The sequence below is a fragment of the Macrobrachium nipponense genome, chromosome 30, assembly GCF_015104395.2.
Source record: "Macrobrachium nipponense isolate FS-2020 chromosome 30, ASM1510439v2, whole genome shotgun sequence".
In the NCBI taxonomy this organism is placed as follows: Eukaryota; Metazoa; Arthropoda; class Malacostraca; order Decapoda; family Palaemonidae; genus Macrobrachium; species Macrobrachium nipponense.
In genome coordinates, this window is record NC_087218.1 from 10,957,342 (window position 1) to 10,975,000 (window position 17,659).

General features: G+C 37.4%; 2 protein-coding genes across 6 annotated transcripts in view; one reads left to right on the top strand and one right to left on the bottom strand.

Moving 5' to 3' along the window:
- Positions 1–5,089: 5,089 nt before the first annotated feature.
- On the bottom strand, positions 5,090–6,396 carry LOC135202275 (uncharacterized). Its single transcript, XM_064231582.1, has 2 exons — positions 5,989–6,396; positions 5,090–5,546 (listed from the first exon to the last, which is right to left on the bottom strand). The coding sequence occupies exons 1-2, from the start codon at positions 6,379–6,381 to the stop codon at positions 5,145–5,147; spliced, it is 795 nt and encodes a 264-aa protein (XP_064087652.1). The 5' UTR covers positions 6,382–6,396; the 3' UTR covers positions 5,090–5,144.
- A 6,856-nt stretch (positions 6,397–13,252) lies between these two features.
- The window catches only part of LOC135202271 (organic cation transporter protein-like), a 51,418-nt gene continuing 47,011 nt past the window's right edge, over positions 13,253–17,659 (top strand). For 2 of the 5 annotated variants that reach the window (XM_064231572.1, XM_064231578.1), the window contains exon 1: positions 13,292–13,445. The gene's annotated coding sequence lies outside the window, so the exon portion shown is untranslated. Of the gene's footprint in view, positions 13,446–13,579; positions 13,603–17,659 lie in introns of those variants that run through there. The other 3 variants (XM_064231573.1, XM_064231577.1, XM_064231576.1) reach the window with 3 other exon arrangements.

The window sequence follows — 17,659 nt, forward strand, 5'->3', positions numbered from 1 at the left end:
CTAAAGTCTTTACAAATATTCATTTTTTTCAGTTTATTCTTTGAAGAGTAAAATTTTAGGAATGTAAAATTTTTAGGAATTCTTCCTTATCTTCCCGGTATAGAACGTTGCCATCTTCTTACAACTTTATCCAGCTTTACGAGCATATATATCCTTTATTTATCCTGTGTACTGCATTTAATTGTGACCTTACTCATTAACATGGACTTTTCGGTCCTTATATCATGTTTCTTTTCTGCTTTTCTCTAGTGTACCACTATAAAAGTTGAGGCTGCCAAATTCATTTCTCTTTCCCATACTTTATTTGTCCCACCGGGTGTGTTTTATACATTCTTTTAATTGTTTTTCTCAGAGTTGCTCAATTGTACTTAGATCATGTCTAACACTCTCAAGCATTTTCTTAATTTGCAAAAGCCACAACGATATTATGTTTTCAGTATTGATTCAGATAATTAAATGTATTTTAATAACTCCCCGAGGAGTCCGTAACTTGAAGGAAGATCATAATTTGGTGGAGCTACTGTAAACCTAAAATACCTTGATATTTTCCTATCTTTCTGAATATCCGATAATATATAGAGTATATAGTCTTTAGTTTCTTTTATAGCTATACTTTTATCATTTCCACGTTTGCTTTCACGCTGACCTTGCTTGCAGCACAAGCACAACTTCCTTATCATTTACTCAAGCACAACTTTATTTTCATGTAATTTGATATATCACTGTTATCTGTTTTCCCTCTTGGTCTCACAACGGCCTTACCCAACAGTGGGACATAAAAAAAAACCGTAATGCCTTTCCGACCGATAGTTGGGGGAAGAATTAAGGGACAAACTTTGGTAACTCATGCTGTTGCCTGACGCAAAACGGGCTTTAGTTGTTCATATAGAATAAACCGTAAATTGTCCATAAACAATATTAATTATTCATAAGTTTATTACCCCGAATAACATTATTGCACCATGAGGTATTTTCGTGTCTCTTAAATCCTATATGTCATCCTCCTTCACTCATAGGTGGAAATTAAGAACTCGATCATTTCTACTGTCTAGTTACTCGTTAGCGTTAGTTGGCCATTGAATAGTGTAGTGAAACCATGTACACTGACAAGCATTGTGTATTTTTCAAGTCAAGATGGCTCGGAGTGTTTTGTCACTCTCAGAACTTGAAAGGTAAGCATTTAAGGAATAATATAAACAATCGGTTTTATTTCTCCATCAGCTGGGGGGAGCTACACTCAGGCTTAAGCACCGATTACCAATTCAAGCATTGGGAAAGACTGCCTAATAAAGATTAGTGAGATGCTGTTGTTAATTTCTTAATTAACCCTATACAGATAGACTGGAATCGAATTCCTTCAATTGCCCTGAGCGTAAAATAGGCCCAAGTATAATCAAAATAGAAAAAAGTAAAGTTTAAAACCTTTAAACTGTTGTTATCAATGAATTGAAACTTATTCGCTGAACCATCATGGATTACTTGAATTTCACCCCAAGTTACACGGTAATTACTACGCTGTTCACTGACTTCTAACTCTTAATGCTACAAAGGTGTGGATTCTCTCCCCATTGCCGTTTTCCTGTCTCTTGAATGAGTTTTGGTGAATCTTGATAAGCGTAATTATGTCTCATAATCTTGTTACGTAATAAAAGGCAAGATGTCCACGTGGTTCTCCATCAACAACCGCCCCCCCCCCACCCGCCCCCCCCCCCCCCCCCGTGACAATGATCGTCTACGGATAATGATTAATGAACTCCACATCCACACTTAACGTTGAAGACCTGGAACGTTTTATAGGCCGGGTCAGCAACTCTCACCAGTTACCCATATTGATGAATTGCAGAATAACAGTACTAAGTAGATCGAGGTTGTGGACGGTACTTATTTAGTGGTGGGGTGATACAGTCTTTTGACCCTCGATAATAGTACAATGGCGGATCTAGAAATCTTTGATGGGGGTGGGGAGAGAGGGACACTTCGTTAAGGCGGGTTTACACGGCCGAACAGCTCGCCGAGCCCGGTTGTCGAACCTACTTGTAGAACGGCTCGAAGAGCTTTCAGACGGTACATCGAACCTCAGTGTGCCTCGTGCTAAAACAACGTCAACATGTCTCTCGACCAGGACGATTTGATAGCCATTGCTTTAGCAGTGGCACTAAGAAGGAAAAAAAAAAAGATCAAAGTGGACGAAGGATTGGCTACTAAAAAGAGAGAAATTTTCACACACCAACTTGCTTGTTGCTTTAAAATTAGAGCTAGATGACTGGCGCAATTATTTGCGTATGGATGAAGACACGTACTGTCGGCCAAAAAACTCGTGGCAGAGTTTCATAATTTTTCGTTCACTTGCCTGACGCACGATTCATGCCTTATTTATCGATTTTTCTTTTCAAAGATGGACGAAATCGTATGTAATGACGTTAAAAACAGTCACTGATATCTTTAGAACATTATGTTATGTTATTGTGCAAAACAAACTATTTCCTTTATATAGCAAAATTGACGTGAACGAAACGAAGTGATAAAAAACGTCATATCAGAACCATAGATATACATTACCAAATAGATAGGAGACACCTATCACTAGCAGTATCGCATAAACATAGTCCTTAAATTATCATTTCAATATTAAGTTGAAGGTAGTTTGAAACTATTCCATTTGTTAAATTTTACAGAAAACATTGGAATCTCACAAAATGCTATCAAATTTAAAAACAAAAAGAAAAAATAACGATATCCTAACAGTGTGAACCAGGCGACCTCACTCTATTGCTTTTGATGTTATGTGCACGGGAATCTAATGTCAATGTGTCATTTATCGGTCTAAGAAACATCCCTCGATGAGTCGAGAGACAATTATCGCTCTGCATTCGGTGCAAGTTCCTGTTGGAGAGATATCAAGAAAGCTTAATAAACCGGAGAGAATCATACACAGATGAATCAAATTGTTTAAAGAACGGCAAAATTTAGAACATGGGCCTAGAGGTGGAACACCTCAAGCACCACAAGAGCAAAGTCAATACAGTAGTGTAAACGTTGCTGAGCAACATTCATTTGTGAATTTTGAATTCTAGTGCATCGTCACGACATTGCTGAACCAGGAATCATGACTAGCTCTACGCTTATGACTGGTGTCTGATGAATACTTTAGATGGAGAGGAGGAGATTTTTAAATCTCCACTTGAAATCTTTGATAGGTGTCTAATGAATAAATCTAATGAATAAGCAAACGTATCTTTGATGGATGAGAGATTCAGATAGGCTTACTCTTTTTGTTTTGTTTTTTATCGGTGGCCAGTGAATACCACGGATAGGGAAGGAAACAGTTTCAATGATGCATGCATTTTTTTTTTTCTTCAACCTAAAGAATACATTTCATTGGGAGATACTTTATTAACATCGGCCTAATCCTTCCATCACTCCTATACGTCACCTCTGCTCTCTTCTACATCTCAGGCGACTCGAGCCGACTTCTCACTACGAACTCCATCGCTTGAAAGCATCAGTAATGATAACGGTTATTTTAAAATTCCCCGCACCGACAACGGGCGCCTTAAAATGCGTTTATAAAATATTTTCTGTTCAAAGAAACTTTATCTTTCATTCCCCAAAATATGTTCATATACTCGTGTTACACCCTGTAGCCGTCAAAGAGCAACCCTTGATTAAAGCAGTCTTGAAAAAAAAGTAAAAAATAAAAAAATTGAAATAGACTTAAACGATAACGTCACCTTTCATATTTCTTATCCTTTCAGCTACTTATAATATGCTTATGGTAGTAGGTCGAGGTATACATGTGAAACTAATTTGAATAATTTCTAGTTAAAGAAATGAATAGCTACAGAAAGATCAAACCTAAGAAAGCTTTAATGAAAGTAATCCTTTCTTAATGTATTCGTTAGTTTTGACTCCACAGCTTTCCAACTTGTCCAAATGAAACAGGGTGATATGCAAGGAATTCGATAAGAAATAAGACTGAATTATATTCGTTTGATTTTTTTTAATAGCTAGGTCTGAGTTAATTATGTTAAGCAATTATGAAAAGGATAAGAAGAAAGGCGAACATGGCTAATGAAACAAGAATAACGGGAATAGTCAATTAAAGCAGATTAAATATATATATATATATATATATATATAGATATATATGTGTGTGTGTGTGTGTGCGTGTCGGTATATATAATATATATATATATATATATATATATATATTGTCGATTTAAATATTCATTTATATTACGTATCCGAGAGAGTATACTGCTCAAAATAGACCTAAGATAATCATGTGTGAAAATCAGAAGTCCAATTTAGGCCCACTAAATATTATGTCATGCAAATTATTTCATTGATCAAAGGAGGACAAAACTAGTTTAATTAAACATCGTTTTCAAAGAATGTTAACGCCTTGATGTATTGTTTATCGGCTGTAGGAGACTAAATGACAAGACCCCAGTGCAGTACGATACGTTGAGTTAAGACTCGAGCGGCAGCAAAGTCAACTTCAAAATGCTTCGGTATGCTGTTACGAAGCTAGAGTTGAGAATAAAATTAGAAATCGTGGACCCATCGGTATATATTTTCCTTACTTTGCAAAATAATTATCTTTAATACGTTGAATAAGTCTACTCTATTCTAATGTAATTTATTTCAAGTACAGCACCTTTGAAAGGAATGTTGTTTATTGTTAAGTAAATAATCTGGCACCTGCATATGGCAATATTTCCATTACGAACAATGAATTAAGATTTACGCCAATTCTTCGTTGGCCGTCTGTACATTGATCTACTGAATCGTGTCAGCCCTTTCATTACTTATGAAGATACAACTATGAGGAAGCCATAACTCCACATGAAAGACTGAGTGTCACTTTACGCTATTTAGCAACAGGGAAGGTCACTTAATGATCTAAAATATTCTGCCATCATTTCCACCAGCTCTTTGTCATCTATCATACCAGACATGTGCTGCTATCTACAAGGTCCTTCACAAAGCCTATCTAAAGGCAATGAATAATTTGTAAGAGTTGTATATTTGTAAATGTTTATTGATAACACCTGAAATGTAGTAACATATATTATAGTAAGCTTGGTAAAAATGAGAAAAATAAAACATATACCAAGTTAACGTAGGGCATATGCTATATCCTAAGGTTGAAAATTTGAAAAGTACTGCGACATCCCGGAGTCACTACTGCTGTTACTGCAGTAACTATACACTGAGTTATTTGAAGGCATTGGTAATGGTACCGGCTCTTGGTGTGTTGTAACTACTCGAGATGAAGAATTTAAATTCCCCATCTCTGCCTCAAAAAGTACATCATTTATGATTTTTCTAGTTATTATTGAAGTTCGCTGGTCCATTGCAAGTATCCTACGTGTGACGTATTTCCCGAAGCTATCCATACCAGACATATCTGTATTTACAGATTCATCAAGTTTTCTTGCAACTGTATCCAATATTTGATCAGATTTAGAGAGACGTTTGCGAGGACGTTCCTGTTGGCTCGTGCTGGGTTTAGCATTTTCCGTTTCATCCCCTTCTTCATTCTGAAAGTAAAGATACATAAAATGAAAGTAATTGTATGTATGTATGTGTGTGTATGTATGTATGTGTGTATATACACACAGAATGCTCCCATAGGGATGATATTTCAAACAGAATAACTGTGCCAGGTTATCAGTGGATCCTAATTCTGTTGCAAGTTTAGCGCACGGTCATGGAATGCGAAACTATTCCAAAATTGCTAAGACGTACGTGTGAAATTTAAAGATTTCTTTAATAACGAGGATGCAGTACCATGGCAAAGAGACTTCGTGTAAACCAAATAATAAAGTGTAGGTGTAGGCTACTGTTTTGTGGAATGACATTATACAAATATTAAAATAAAGGTACTGTATTACTTTGTTAAGATAAAGTATTTGTAACTGAATTACATGGACCTACTTTCTGTTAATAAAATATAAAGTATATGAGTTCTTTGTCACTTACCTCATCATTCATGTTGTCAATATCCCCCAGATTAGAGCAGCTCTCTCGTGCGACATCCTGATCTAATACAAACATCATCTCCTCATAAAACCAAAGTGATGTCGCATATATATCATCTGCTGAGGTCCCAGACGTCTTCGAGCTTTCTATTTTCTTGTGTTCTCTCCTAAAACTTGCTCGTAAGGACTTTATTTTCTTCGTCATGGCGTCTCGTGTGCAGTCAGGCTCGAGTTCTTTCAATATTTCATGCAGAGCCGCTATTCCTTTGTTTCTGGCTACTTTATTGGAATAGTCTTTTGATTTAACTTTCCATAAAGCTGGATGAGCCCGATATGGATGTATGAAATCAAGTAAGACTTCTTTCTCATTCTTGCTCTCATTAATGGCAGCCATTATTCATTTCTTTGATGATGTTTCCTCTAGCAGGTTTGAATAACAACTGAGGTTCGATACTCGACACACGTTCACACCGCTCGTCAAACAATGTAGCTCCGCCCACAAAAGTCAAGATGAGCCTGACTTTCATCGAGCCGTTCGACGAGCGCGCTCGACAACCAAATAGCCCGTTTACACGCTCGAACATCAATTCAAACACGGGTTGTCGAACCAGGCTCGACGAGCTGTTCGCCCGTGTAAACTCCGCTTTACATATATCAATATTTATATATGTATGCGCACACATAGGTATGTACACACAGTAGTAGTTGTTGTTGTTCAGTTGTTGCTGTTTTTGTTGTTGAAATAATCATTATTAGTAAGTAAATATTTGCTACTAATATTGATTTATTGAAAGAAAACAATGCCCTATTATTCATAACTGTTGGGGGAGGGGAGGCGGCTGCCACGTGACCAGGTGCCCAACCCCCTTAAATCAGCCACTGCAATAATAAACATATATTTTTAACGCATAATAAGTTAAACTTGTTTAGGCTCATCCGGTTAGTTTCTCGACCCTCATTTGAACCTACTTCCGCACTAGACTATATTGCTACAGATTCCTAAGAATAGATTTTTGGGTCGAGGTTGCTAGACCTATAGATACAGAGGGGAGCTATAGACCCATGCCGATGCCTGTCACGGATTATTACGGAAGCTTTATTTGGCAAAGGTGACGGGATTTCAGGGGCCGTTTTTTTTTTCTTTCTTTTTTATCCAAACACTGACGTGATGGAAAGGTACTACCGTCACATGGGCACATTTTCTTGGTAGCTTTTTGCGTCTAGCTGCTAGGTTACCCCAAAGCATCATTGAACTCCACAAAATACCAAAAAAAAGAATCGTCCGCTTGTCAGCGTCTTCAAAAGTAACATTGATCATTACGAAAATACGGTAATTACAATATAGTAATATACATACATTTATATTTTTACATATAAATATATAATTATATAAATAATGTTTGTGTGTAAGGTTATGTCACTTGCATGCGGGACTTTTCGTACACTTAGGGATATCAAGCCACATATCATTTCATCTGTAGCCATGTATTTATATGTCTGCACGCGCACACAAACACACACACACACATATATACTATATACGTATAATTATATATTATATATTATATATATAATAGGGGGGGGGGGATATTATATATATAAGTATATATATATATATATATATATATATATATATTATATCTATATATATTATAGTATAATAATATATATATATATATATATGAGCCTCAGAACCACAGTTGTAAAACGCCACCCCCACCAATATTGAGTTAGTCATACCAGTAGATTTGGGAATGTTTCTTCTGTCTATTTGTTGCATTTCTATGCTATTCAGGAGTTTCAAAAAGGTCGAAATCCCTACTTGAGCAGTAGGAATTATCGATTTTATCTACATGAATGAACGTACGTAGTGTTGCGCGGAGGTTACAAGACTCAGTTAGAACCACAAGGAAGCGCGTTCGCAGCTCAAGAGTGAGCCAATAAGAGCGCGCGTCACTAAGCGGGTAGTCAGTTCTAAGCCAATCAGCATTTTTTCCCCATAAGGCGCCCGTAAGTGTCGGCCAATCACCGCACAGTTTACAATCTAGTGATTTTCGCGGTGAATTCGGTTGTCCACGGTGTTGTTTTTTTATTATTATTATTATTATATTATTATTATTATTATTATTATTATTATTATTATTATCCCTTATTTAGCGCCATTATGCCTTTCTCTGATAGTGAAAGGGATCACAGGGATGTCGTGCAACAGCCAAGAGGAAGAGCGGTCATGGAAGAAAAAGTGTTAACTTATTGCATGACGCGGCCAAGAATATGTTTCTCGGCGTACATGCAAACTTGTACCTGCACGCAGTGTAGCTTGCTTTAGCAGGCTTGGTAGGCCTATAGTGGAGGCTTTATTCAATGGGTTTTATGGTTTGGGAGATTATGATAAGCAAACTGCTTACATTCAGTAGTTGGTTACGACCAACCCAGTGAAAACGTATGCTTATTGTGTTAAGTATGATAATGTTACGCATAAAGTTTGTAAGCAAGGCTTTCTTTCTATTTTTGTCATTAGTGATAAGCGAGTGATTACCGCATTGCAAAAGAAAACAATAGTAGGTACACCGATATATTGCTGTTATAACACAAATATAATAACACTTTTACAGATTTAATTATGGTTTAAGTGCTGGTTATGAATGAAATATACACAAATGTGAGGGGTTAGGCGTACATTTTGAATACTAGCGCACAAGCGCACCCCACAATTTTTTTTAATTAAAAAAAAAATTATAAAGGGTAGGGCTTTCATATGAAACTTAATTTAAATCAATATCTTTCTTGGAAGCAGAGTAATGAATGCTAGACTTTGAGGGCAATATACTCATTTTTTAAAAAAGTGGCGTTTACTACCTTGTGGTTCTGAGGCCCTCATATATATATATATATATATATATATATATATATATATATATAATATATACTGTATCCTTTATATTGACATAAATATGTTTCTTCTTCATCTTCTTCTGACAGATATTGTAGATGCTGCAGAGTAATGCGTCCAACGAGCCTGCTTTAATGTCTTTTAAGTGATTATTCCCTATTGTTATCGAGCTTACCTGCAGAGAACTTACAATTTCTCTTCCCTTTTTCACATTTTGACACGTTTGGTTGCTTATTCTATTCCATTATTCATTATATGTCGTTCACTCTCCCGTCTATCCAGCTTCTGTGATTACAATATGTCTTATCTTCGTGCGAGTTGATCGAGCTTACATGCCCCACCCATCAAGGAACAATAAACTGGGTCGACCCCTCCAATGTTTGGTGTGTGTGCATTTCTGGTGGCGCCATGTCAGTGGTAGACACCTAGACGCATCAGAGTCCCAGTAAATACATGCAATAAATAACACATGCATATCAGCATGCGAGCTTCTTATGACGTCGTATCTAAGCATGACTTTGGCTAAGTATTGATACGTGGATTCTTTACTCGAACAACGCATGCATTCATACACTTTTGTCAACACGCTCAAACTCATCATATGCTCAAAGAAAAATACTGTCTAAGCGCAAATGACTACTATATAGACTTCGTTATCATTTAAGATCATCCTGGGTTTTCTGCAGAATAATGTCACAGTTCCTTGATTCCGCCGCCCTTCTTCTCTCTCTCATATATATATATATATATATATATATATATATATATATATATATATATATATATATATATATATAATTATCTATGAAAAGGCAGAGAAAGGTCTCCCGGAGTTTTGATACGTTTCAAGCATAGATCCACCAATTAACGGTGATTACACAGCAAATGGAAACATTTGATTCGGGTAATTTGGTTCACTACGTTTTACTCTCGAAGTAACTGAGGCCGGTAAATCTACGATTAGAGGGTTGCCAAGTTTCAGTTTTATGTTTTTACCGGCATGTGACTGCAATTTCCGTTAGATAGTATTATCATTATGTTTTTCCATATTTAATTGCCTATTCATCATTTTAACGATTTGCGTGAGTTATATCGTAAAATTCTCAAAACTGCCTTTTGATATTTTTTTTCCTGTGCTTTTGCTCGCAGTCAAATAAGTTCCAAAAGTTTTCTAACTCTGCATGGTGCATCCGTATAAATGATAGTTCTAAAAGTGCCTAACGAGAGCATTTTTATTTGTATATGCTATTCCTTATTCTACTTTACTGACGACTAGCGAAGATGCCTTGCCTGAATTTTTAAAAATCTGTTTTTAATCTGTAATTTGTATAAGAGCCACTGTACAATTAGAACATTCTCACAGGCAGCAGGAATGCTCTTACGGCAGCCGATGGGACCCAGGTAGAGAGATCAATACTTATGCAGCTACCGAAGTAGTCCTGGATTCCTGCATCAGAAACCCTAGAAGAGCGATGTGTATGGTGGAAGCATTTCAGGAGGTAATGTAGTACTACGTACTTTACCAATTCTTCATGTTGTATTTTTTTAAAACTTATTTCTTTATGTTGGGCATTTCTAGGTATGACCATCAGTAAAAGTTTTTTTTTAAGCATAAGACCAACTTTTTCATGAGCAATTTACTTAATATCAAGCCTTTGGTTTTCATTGACTCAAATTTTTGTCGTGACAAGTTCTTACTCATTTTTGGTTTTTACATACTTTTTTTTTTTAACTTCCTTGTTGCAACAATATGCTTCGCAGTTTTTCATGCTTAACATACATAGACGCATTTCGTGCAATACATGAATTATCTCTTCTGCAAAATGTATTGAATATTAGATTTAGGCCAAAGGCCAAGCACTTGGGACCCATGAGGTCATTCAGCGCTGAAACGGAAATTGACAGTTAAAGGTTTGAAAGGTGTAAAAGGCGGAAAACCTGAAAGCAGTTGCACTATGAATGGATTGTTAGGAGAGGGTGGAAAGTAAGATGGAAGAAAGAGAATATGAAAAGAGGTACAGTAAAAGGAACGAAAGGGGTTGCAGCTAGGGGCCAAAGGCACGCTGCAAAGAACCTTAAGTTGTGCCTACAGTGCACCCTATGAGTTCCACTGACGGCACTGGGGGTTAGTCTAAATCGATAGCTTCTCGAAAGTTCTTCGCTGAAATTGATATTAAACTCATATTCTAACCGCATTTTATAAACATTAAAAAAATTAAAAACTCTTCAACCGATTGTAAAAGCCATTCGGATCAATGCAGTTTTTACAATAACTTCTGTACGAGTTAGCTGACGCATTTTGCAGACCGCCTTAGGGTTGTTGAACCGTCAGTATACCTGCATTGTTTAAGGTTCTTTGCAGCGTGCCTTCGGCTCCTAGCTGCAACCCCTTTCGTTCCTTTTACTGTACCTCTTTTCATATTCTCTTTCTTCATCTTACTTTCCACCCTCTCCTAACACTTGATTCATAGTGCAACTGCTTTGAGGTTTTCCTCCTGTTACGCCTTTAACTGTCAATTTCCATTTCAGCGCTGATTGACCTCATAGGTCCCAGTGCTTGGCCTTTGGCCGAAATTCTATATTCAGCTCAACTCAACTTAGAAAGAGACAATTTAGTTGAGTCTACGTCTGCACTTTTTTTTATGTGTAAGAAATCTGGAACTGTCCGAAGCATCTGCTTTTATGCGAGAGAGAGAGAGAGAGAGAAAAGAAACCAGATTTGTTTTTTAGTACTTTTATCGAGCAGATAACTAACTGCTGACCCTCAGGTGGGAAGTTGGATACTCCATAAAAATTTGGTGGCGTTATAATTTTGTCGTCAATCAATTTCATGTCATGATATTAAAGTGTTATAAAAGATTACTTATTTATCATTTATTATTTATTTTTCACTGACGTTCATCACCGTTTACTCGATTAGATGTCAATTATTCAATAGGGCTCTCTACTGAGACGTTAGTGAACGCTGTAGACAAGCCAAGGTTCAGTTGAATTTTGAACTCGTGTTTTCTGGCGTTGCGCCAACTGAGGCCATCAACGCTCATAAAAAGAGCGCCTCAGGGCGTGGTCGGTATGGTGATGTCGTGCCACCACGGTGGCCGCGATTTCGATTCTCGGGCATTTCACTGAGGGGTTAGAGATGTGTATTTCTGGTGATAGAAGTTCACTCTCGACGTGGTTGGGAAGTCACGTAAAGCCGTTGGTCCCGTTGCTGAATAACCACTGGTTCCATGCAAAGTACAAACACCATACAAACAAACAAACAATCAATACTCATAAATGTGAAACCGTCTTCAAGTTTTACAGACAGTTAATCGAGGTGGAAGCTAAAGTAGACAGTCCCCCTGTAAGTGGGTAGGGCCGTCAGTGCACCTCATGCGGTGAACTGTAGGCATTACTCAGGGTTCTTTGCATTGTCCCTTTGGCCCCTAGCGGCAACCCCGTTTTATTCCTGTTACTGTACCTCCTTTCATATTCACTTTCTTCCATCTAACTTTCCACCCTCTCCTAACAGATAATTCATAGGGGAGCTGCTTTAAGGTTTTCCTCCTGTTACACCTTTCAGGCCTTTTACTGTCAATTTCCGTTTCAGCGCTGAATAACCTCATAGGTCCCAGTGCCTGGCCTTTGGCGTAAATTCTATATTCAGCTCAGTTCAAAGTATAAAGTCCATATTGGTGCTTCTTTATCCTTATCTGCATTCATTTCCTGCGAGGTGATGATAAGGACGATGAACAATGTGAAATGTTGAATATATAAAGTTTTAAAGTTGTCAAACTCTCACCAGATTATTGTTTATTTACTCAGCTGTCTCTACTATCCTTGTCGAATATAAATAATAATCTTAAATTCACCCGAAACGTTAGAAAAAACAACGGCGAAGAAAACCATACCATAATAATATATATTCCAAAAGGAAACGTTCAAATTTGGTGCCCACTACATCTCTCCAAGTACGCACGGATGTTGAACAAGTTATTAAATATATTCGTGCTACTCTTAAATCGACTTAGCTAAGGGTTATAAACTCGGCTCACCTACACCATGAGACATATATCTCCATTCCGAGCTAACAAACGGTGGTGGGTTTAGCCAGGCATTATTTCAATTTTTTGTCTCATCGATTGCAGGAGAATGGTAGAAGTACGCATAATGAACAAGTTATTACATATATTTGTGCTACTTTTAAATCGACTTAGCTAAGGAATAACTCGGCTCAACTATACCATGAGACATATATCTCCATTCCTAGCTGATGAACGGTGGATTCAGCCAGGCATTATTTCAAATTTTCGTCTCATCGATTGCAGGAGAAGGGTAGAAGAAGTGGCGTAGGGGAGGGGTTGGTCGGTCGGGTGGTCCGATGACGTTCCCCGGGTTGAGCATGCGCCGACTGACTTGCGTCTCTAGGCGCTGGCGCCGCCGTTCGCCGTAGTATAATCTCACCACCAGTGCCACTGTTGCCATTCCCCGCAGAGTGTCAGATGTAGATAGATGTCGCTCTCTCCCTAAGTCAAATCGTACGCGAATTTATCGCCTTTCAATGTCATTGGAGGCGTTTATTGGTTAGTCCTCTCGTCGAGAACTGAATCTTGTGATTGTGGGCGCGGCAACGGCGCCGAAAACGCGTAAATAGTAGTAGTGCAAACGTTTGCTGTCGTCTGCTTCTGTTTCACACACATGAGGTCTTGCAACAGACAAGACAGAGCGGTTTCTCCCCAGGTCGTGTGTTCTAGTACGAAGGAATAATATAAATAATGATTTCCGGTTCAGGTAAGGCAATAAGTGATTAACGTTTGCTGTGTTATGACACAGTGGTCGTGCCTTGGCCGTCCTGTTTTCATTAGGATTTCAAATATGGCTTAAATAAGCCCATTTAACTTTGTGTGTGTGCGCGTTTTTTTTTTAAGCTTACGGATGGTTTTTAAAGATTAGTGCTATTAATTTTAAAAACCCAATTCAAGTATGGAATATATATATATATATATATATATATATATATATATATATATATATATATAATATATATATATATATATATATATATGCGTGTGTGTGTGTCAGAATATTTTAGGCAAATTTAACCTAATATTTGGTCCAAGAAAATACCAGTTATTAGCGCCAGCCTTGAATAATCTAGTCATCTCAGTTCATTTATATTACCTGCAAATACCTCAGCTTCAGGATGTCGTGTTTTTATGTTTTGTGGTTTGGTTTTTTGCTAGATCATTTGTTTGTCTGTATTTTAACTGGAATACGTAGAAAGTTACGTATGAATTTATCTTTTTTTGTCCGCAAATGTGATCATCTGACTGGCCTCGTGACTCACGACAAATTATTATTATTTGAGTTTGGAAGAGAAGGAGGTGTAACATTTTTTTCTCTTTTATTTAAAAAAACATACACTTAAAAGGTCATTTTACAATACAATGCACATACAATATATGTAATTTATGTACAGAATCAACAAATATAGTTATATTTTTTATAGCTAACATACTTGAATTTACTATGTATATGCTACATACATATATAGCACCTTTAGGCCTAATATTAGTTGTCATATAATACAGGCTCAGTGACATTGCCATCCTGATATGTTTGGAAACGTCATCCTTGCATACATATCACATACAGTATTAGTTTGTTATAAAGCAATTAGAAGATAAAACTGTCAAGAAGTAGCCTTTATAGGAGCTTTCGGTTGTGTCTCAATTTTGGGGGATGGCTGATGGATTAGAAGGGCTTTAGACTCAAGCTGCTGCTCTGTTGGGTTACCCGACTCATCATCAACCTGCTCCATCTGTCATCAATTTTTGCTTTCTTATCATCACTTTGCTTTGCCTCTCATCAGCATCCTGTTCCTCCGTTGTTTAGACCTTACGACCTGATCCCATTTTCATTTAATTTCATTTATTCTACATGCGACTAATCCTCCCGTATTGTTTCCCTGTACACAACTGTTTTGCAGTCTAACACAGCTCTCTTTTTTGTTCTTTTTTTTTCATCAACTACAATCCCTGATCCATAATTCTTGTTCGATTGGAATGACGTGCATTTGACACTCTGAAATAGCATATCACTTATTACTCGCACACATAAACAGTAGGCTAAATGTACCCAAGTAGTACCCATGTCAATATTTGGTACTGACGATAAGAAAGGATTTGGGAGAATTTAAAAGAATCTCTCAAATTGCGGAACATAATTCCAGGAAATACTGACGTTTATTTCCTTATAAAGCGCTTCGTTGCGATATTGTGATTCTTACGATAAGTGAGGAATATATTTACACAAGAATTCCAAACACTTCGTCCCAGAGTGCATAATCAATTTGGTGGTGACAGGTTCCACGTGAACTGAATATTTGCGGTTGCTGGGTCCGCATTGTAGTATTTCATTTGTTAGTGTTTTTAGTTCTCCGAGGACTTGTTCGTCTATAGACACGCATATATATATGTATATTATATTCTATATATATATATATATATATATGTATATATATATATATGTGTATATATATATATGATATATATATACATATATATATATATTATATATATATATATATATATATATATATATATATATATATATATATATAATATTGCGCATCTCCAATATTTTGCACAAGATATCATTCGCCATCTCGGTCAGTTACCTAGACCATTTTCATCTATTATTGTTAATATATTATCATGTTGTATTTATTTATGGCATGGCGCCGATGTTATGTAGATGCATTGCATTGCACTGGTAATTAAACTGGGGCGTTCTTTTCAAGTTTCTGGCGTTTTGTCAAGAATAGTACGATGTTAATCTTGGCGATCACTTTCCGTAGATTTTCTTTGCCCAGTGTTCTCCTTGGTAGAAAAATAGAACTACTTTCGTAGCTCATCGTTGCAATAAGTTATGTAATGATACTTTAAACCTATATGCCCTAATATTTTTATTTATTTATTTACGAGTAACTGCGTTCGTTCTTCTGTCTATTTTTATCTGTAGGCCTATGTCTCTTAACCGTTATCCTCTCCGGAAGAGTAATAAAATCGTTTTGAAGATTAATTCGCCACCTTCCCCATCCCTCCCCAACCTTTTCAAGGCTTTGTTTGGCGGGTAATCTCTTTGCCGGAAAGGCGGCAGACTGCTAAGGAATGCACTTCATACCTATTACGAAATGTAAGCACACGACTACAACAAGTCCCTGAGTTGCCGCATAGATTTAAAGGGAGATGCTTTATGCTTATCGCGGTGAGACATAAAAGATTTCTGGCACTGGTTCTCGGAACTATTTTAAACCTGGGCTGTTTTCCAACAGAGCGAGGGAGAGAGGGTGATTGATTTCATGTTCTACAATGGCGTTACGAGAGCTAGGCTTACTGAGGCCCAGAAACACTGTTGCTGATATGATTGATTGGTACTTCAAAAGAGGGAAGATCTTGATGAAATTTTCGCGCAGGAAGCCGATGAGGGAGAAAGTTATGCCACTTGTTTATTTGTTTACCAGTGTATCATTCAGTCAAAGGAATAGTTCAGTTAGATCAGGGGTTCCGAGACCCCCAAAGGGGTCACGAGCCCTTTTCTGGGGTGTCAAGGACGATCCATGATTTTGAGGAAATCTTTTATATTTAGGGATTTTTGTTACTTTGTTCATATTTAAATCAGTCCTTGTTAATAAACATTAATAAGCCTTTGGCTTGTTGTCATTACTCTCTCTGCTGTGATTCATCTTTAATTTAATGTTTAAAATGCATCTGCGCCATTGGAAATTAGTACGTTTTCAGAAGGCTTATAAAGGTGTGGGGGGGGGGGGGATCAGGTCAGGTAGGGTTGGTACTACTGAAAAGGGTGCACGTACTGGAAAAGTTTGGGAACCACCACTGAGTTAGATAACAACAATTAGGTCAAGTTCTTCGCTTTCAGAGAGCAAGAAATGCTTGTAAGACTAGAAAAAAAAAGCCTTAGTTTTACCAATTAACGCGTCGAAATCCAAAGAAACGCCTGCACTCCGGATGCACCAATGATCAATCCGAAGAGGGGCTTTTCATTCACTGTGCTGTAAGTCTAATTTGAATGTTGATTGCCGTTGATTTAAGGGAAGCTACGTACTACATTTGTATGGTTTATTTCTCGGCATCTTTCATTTCCTCTTGGTTCCCCTATTGCTTATCGATTGATCTGATGGGTATATATTGGTTGGTTGAGGGAGGAGTGGACCGAGGAAGTGATGGCAGATTGATGGTCTCTGGACGTTGACTTGCCTAGGATTATTGGCCTGTTGACGCATTGCTTGACGCATCAGCCCTCGTTAGCGCAAGAAGCAGAAAAAGGTTCCTACTCAGGGATTTCATGATTTTCCTCAATTTCACCACCCACTTGTCGAAGCTGGCGCCATTTTGACTATATGGAGTCGTAGTGGTAAAGGTGAAAGCTCATTGAAGACCTTTAAGCCACTACCTGATCATAAGCTCGAGTATACCTACTGTCGTTAGAGCTTTTTCGTCAGTGTTGCCAGTAGGTTTATTTTTGTATGGTGGTAGATGTTAAAGTTTTCATATTATTCTTCTATCGCTTGACGTTTTTTATTGTTAGAATTCCTTCTCTCGCGTTATGCTGTATTTTACCACACACATACGCACATACATGTATATGCTTATAAAAATCACAGTAGATGCACGTGACTTCATTAAATAAGCGAATACCACAGGAAAATGATAGGCAGAAATCCAAGCGCTTGGATTTCTGCCCATCATTTTCCTGTGGTATTCGCTTACACACA

Bases quoted from the DNA above. Each gene is read 5' to 3' on its own strand.
- LOC135202275 (XM_064231582.1), bottom strand. From the start codon at position 6,381: ATGGCTGCCATTAATGAGAGCAAGAATGAGAAAGAAGTCTTACTTGAT. The intron at 5,547-5,988 runs GTAAGTGACAAA...CTTTACTTTCAG, and splicing joins TTGACAACATGAATGATGAG to AATGAAGAAGGGGATGAAAC.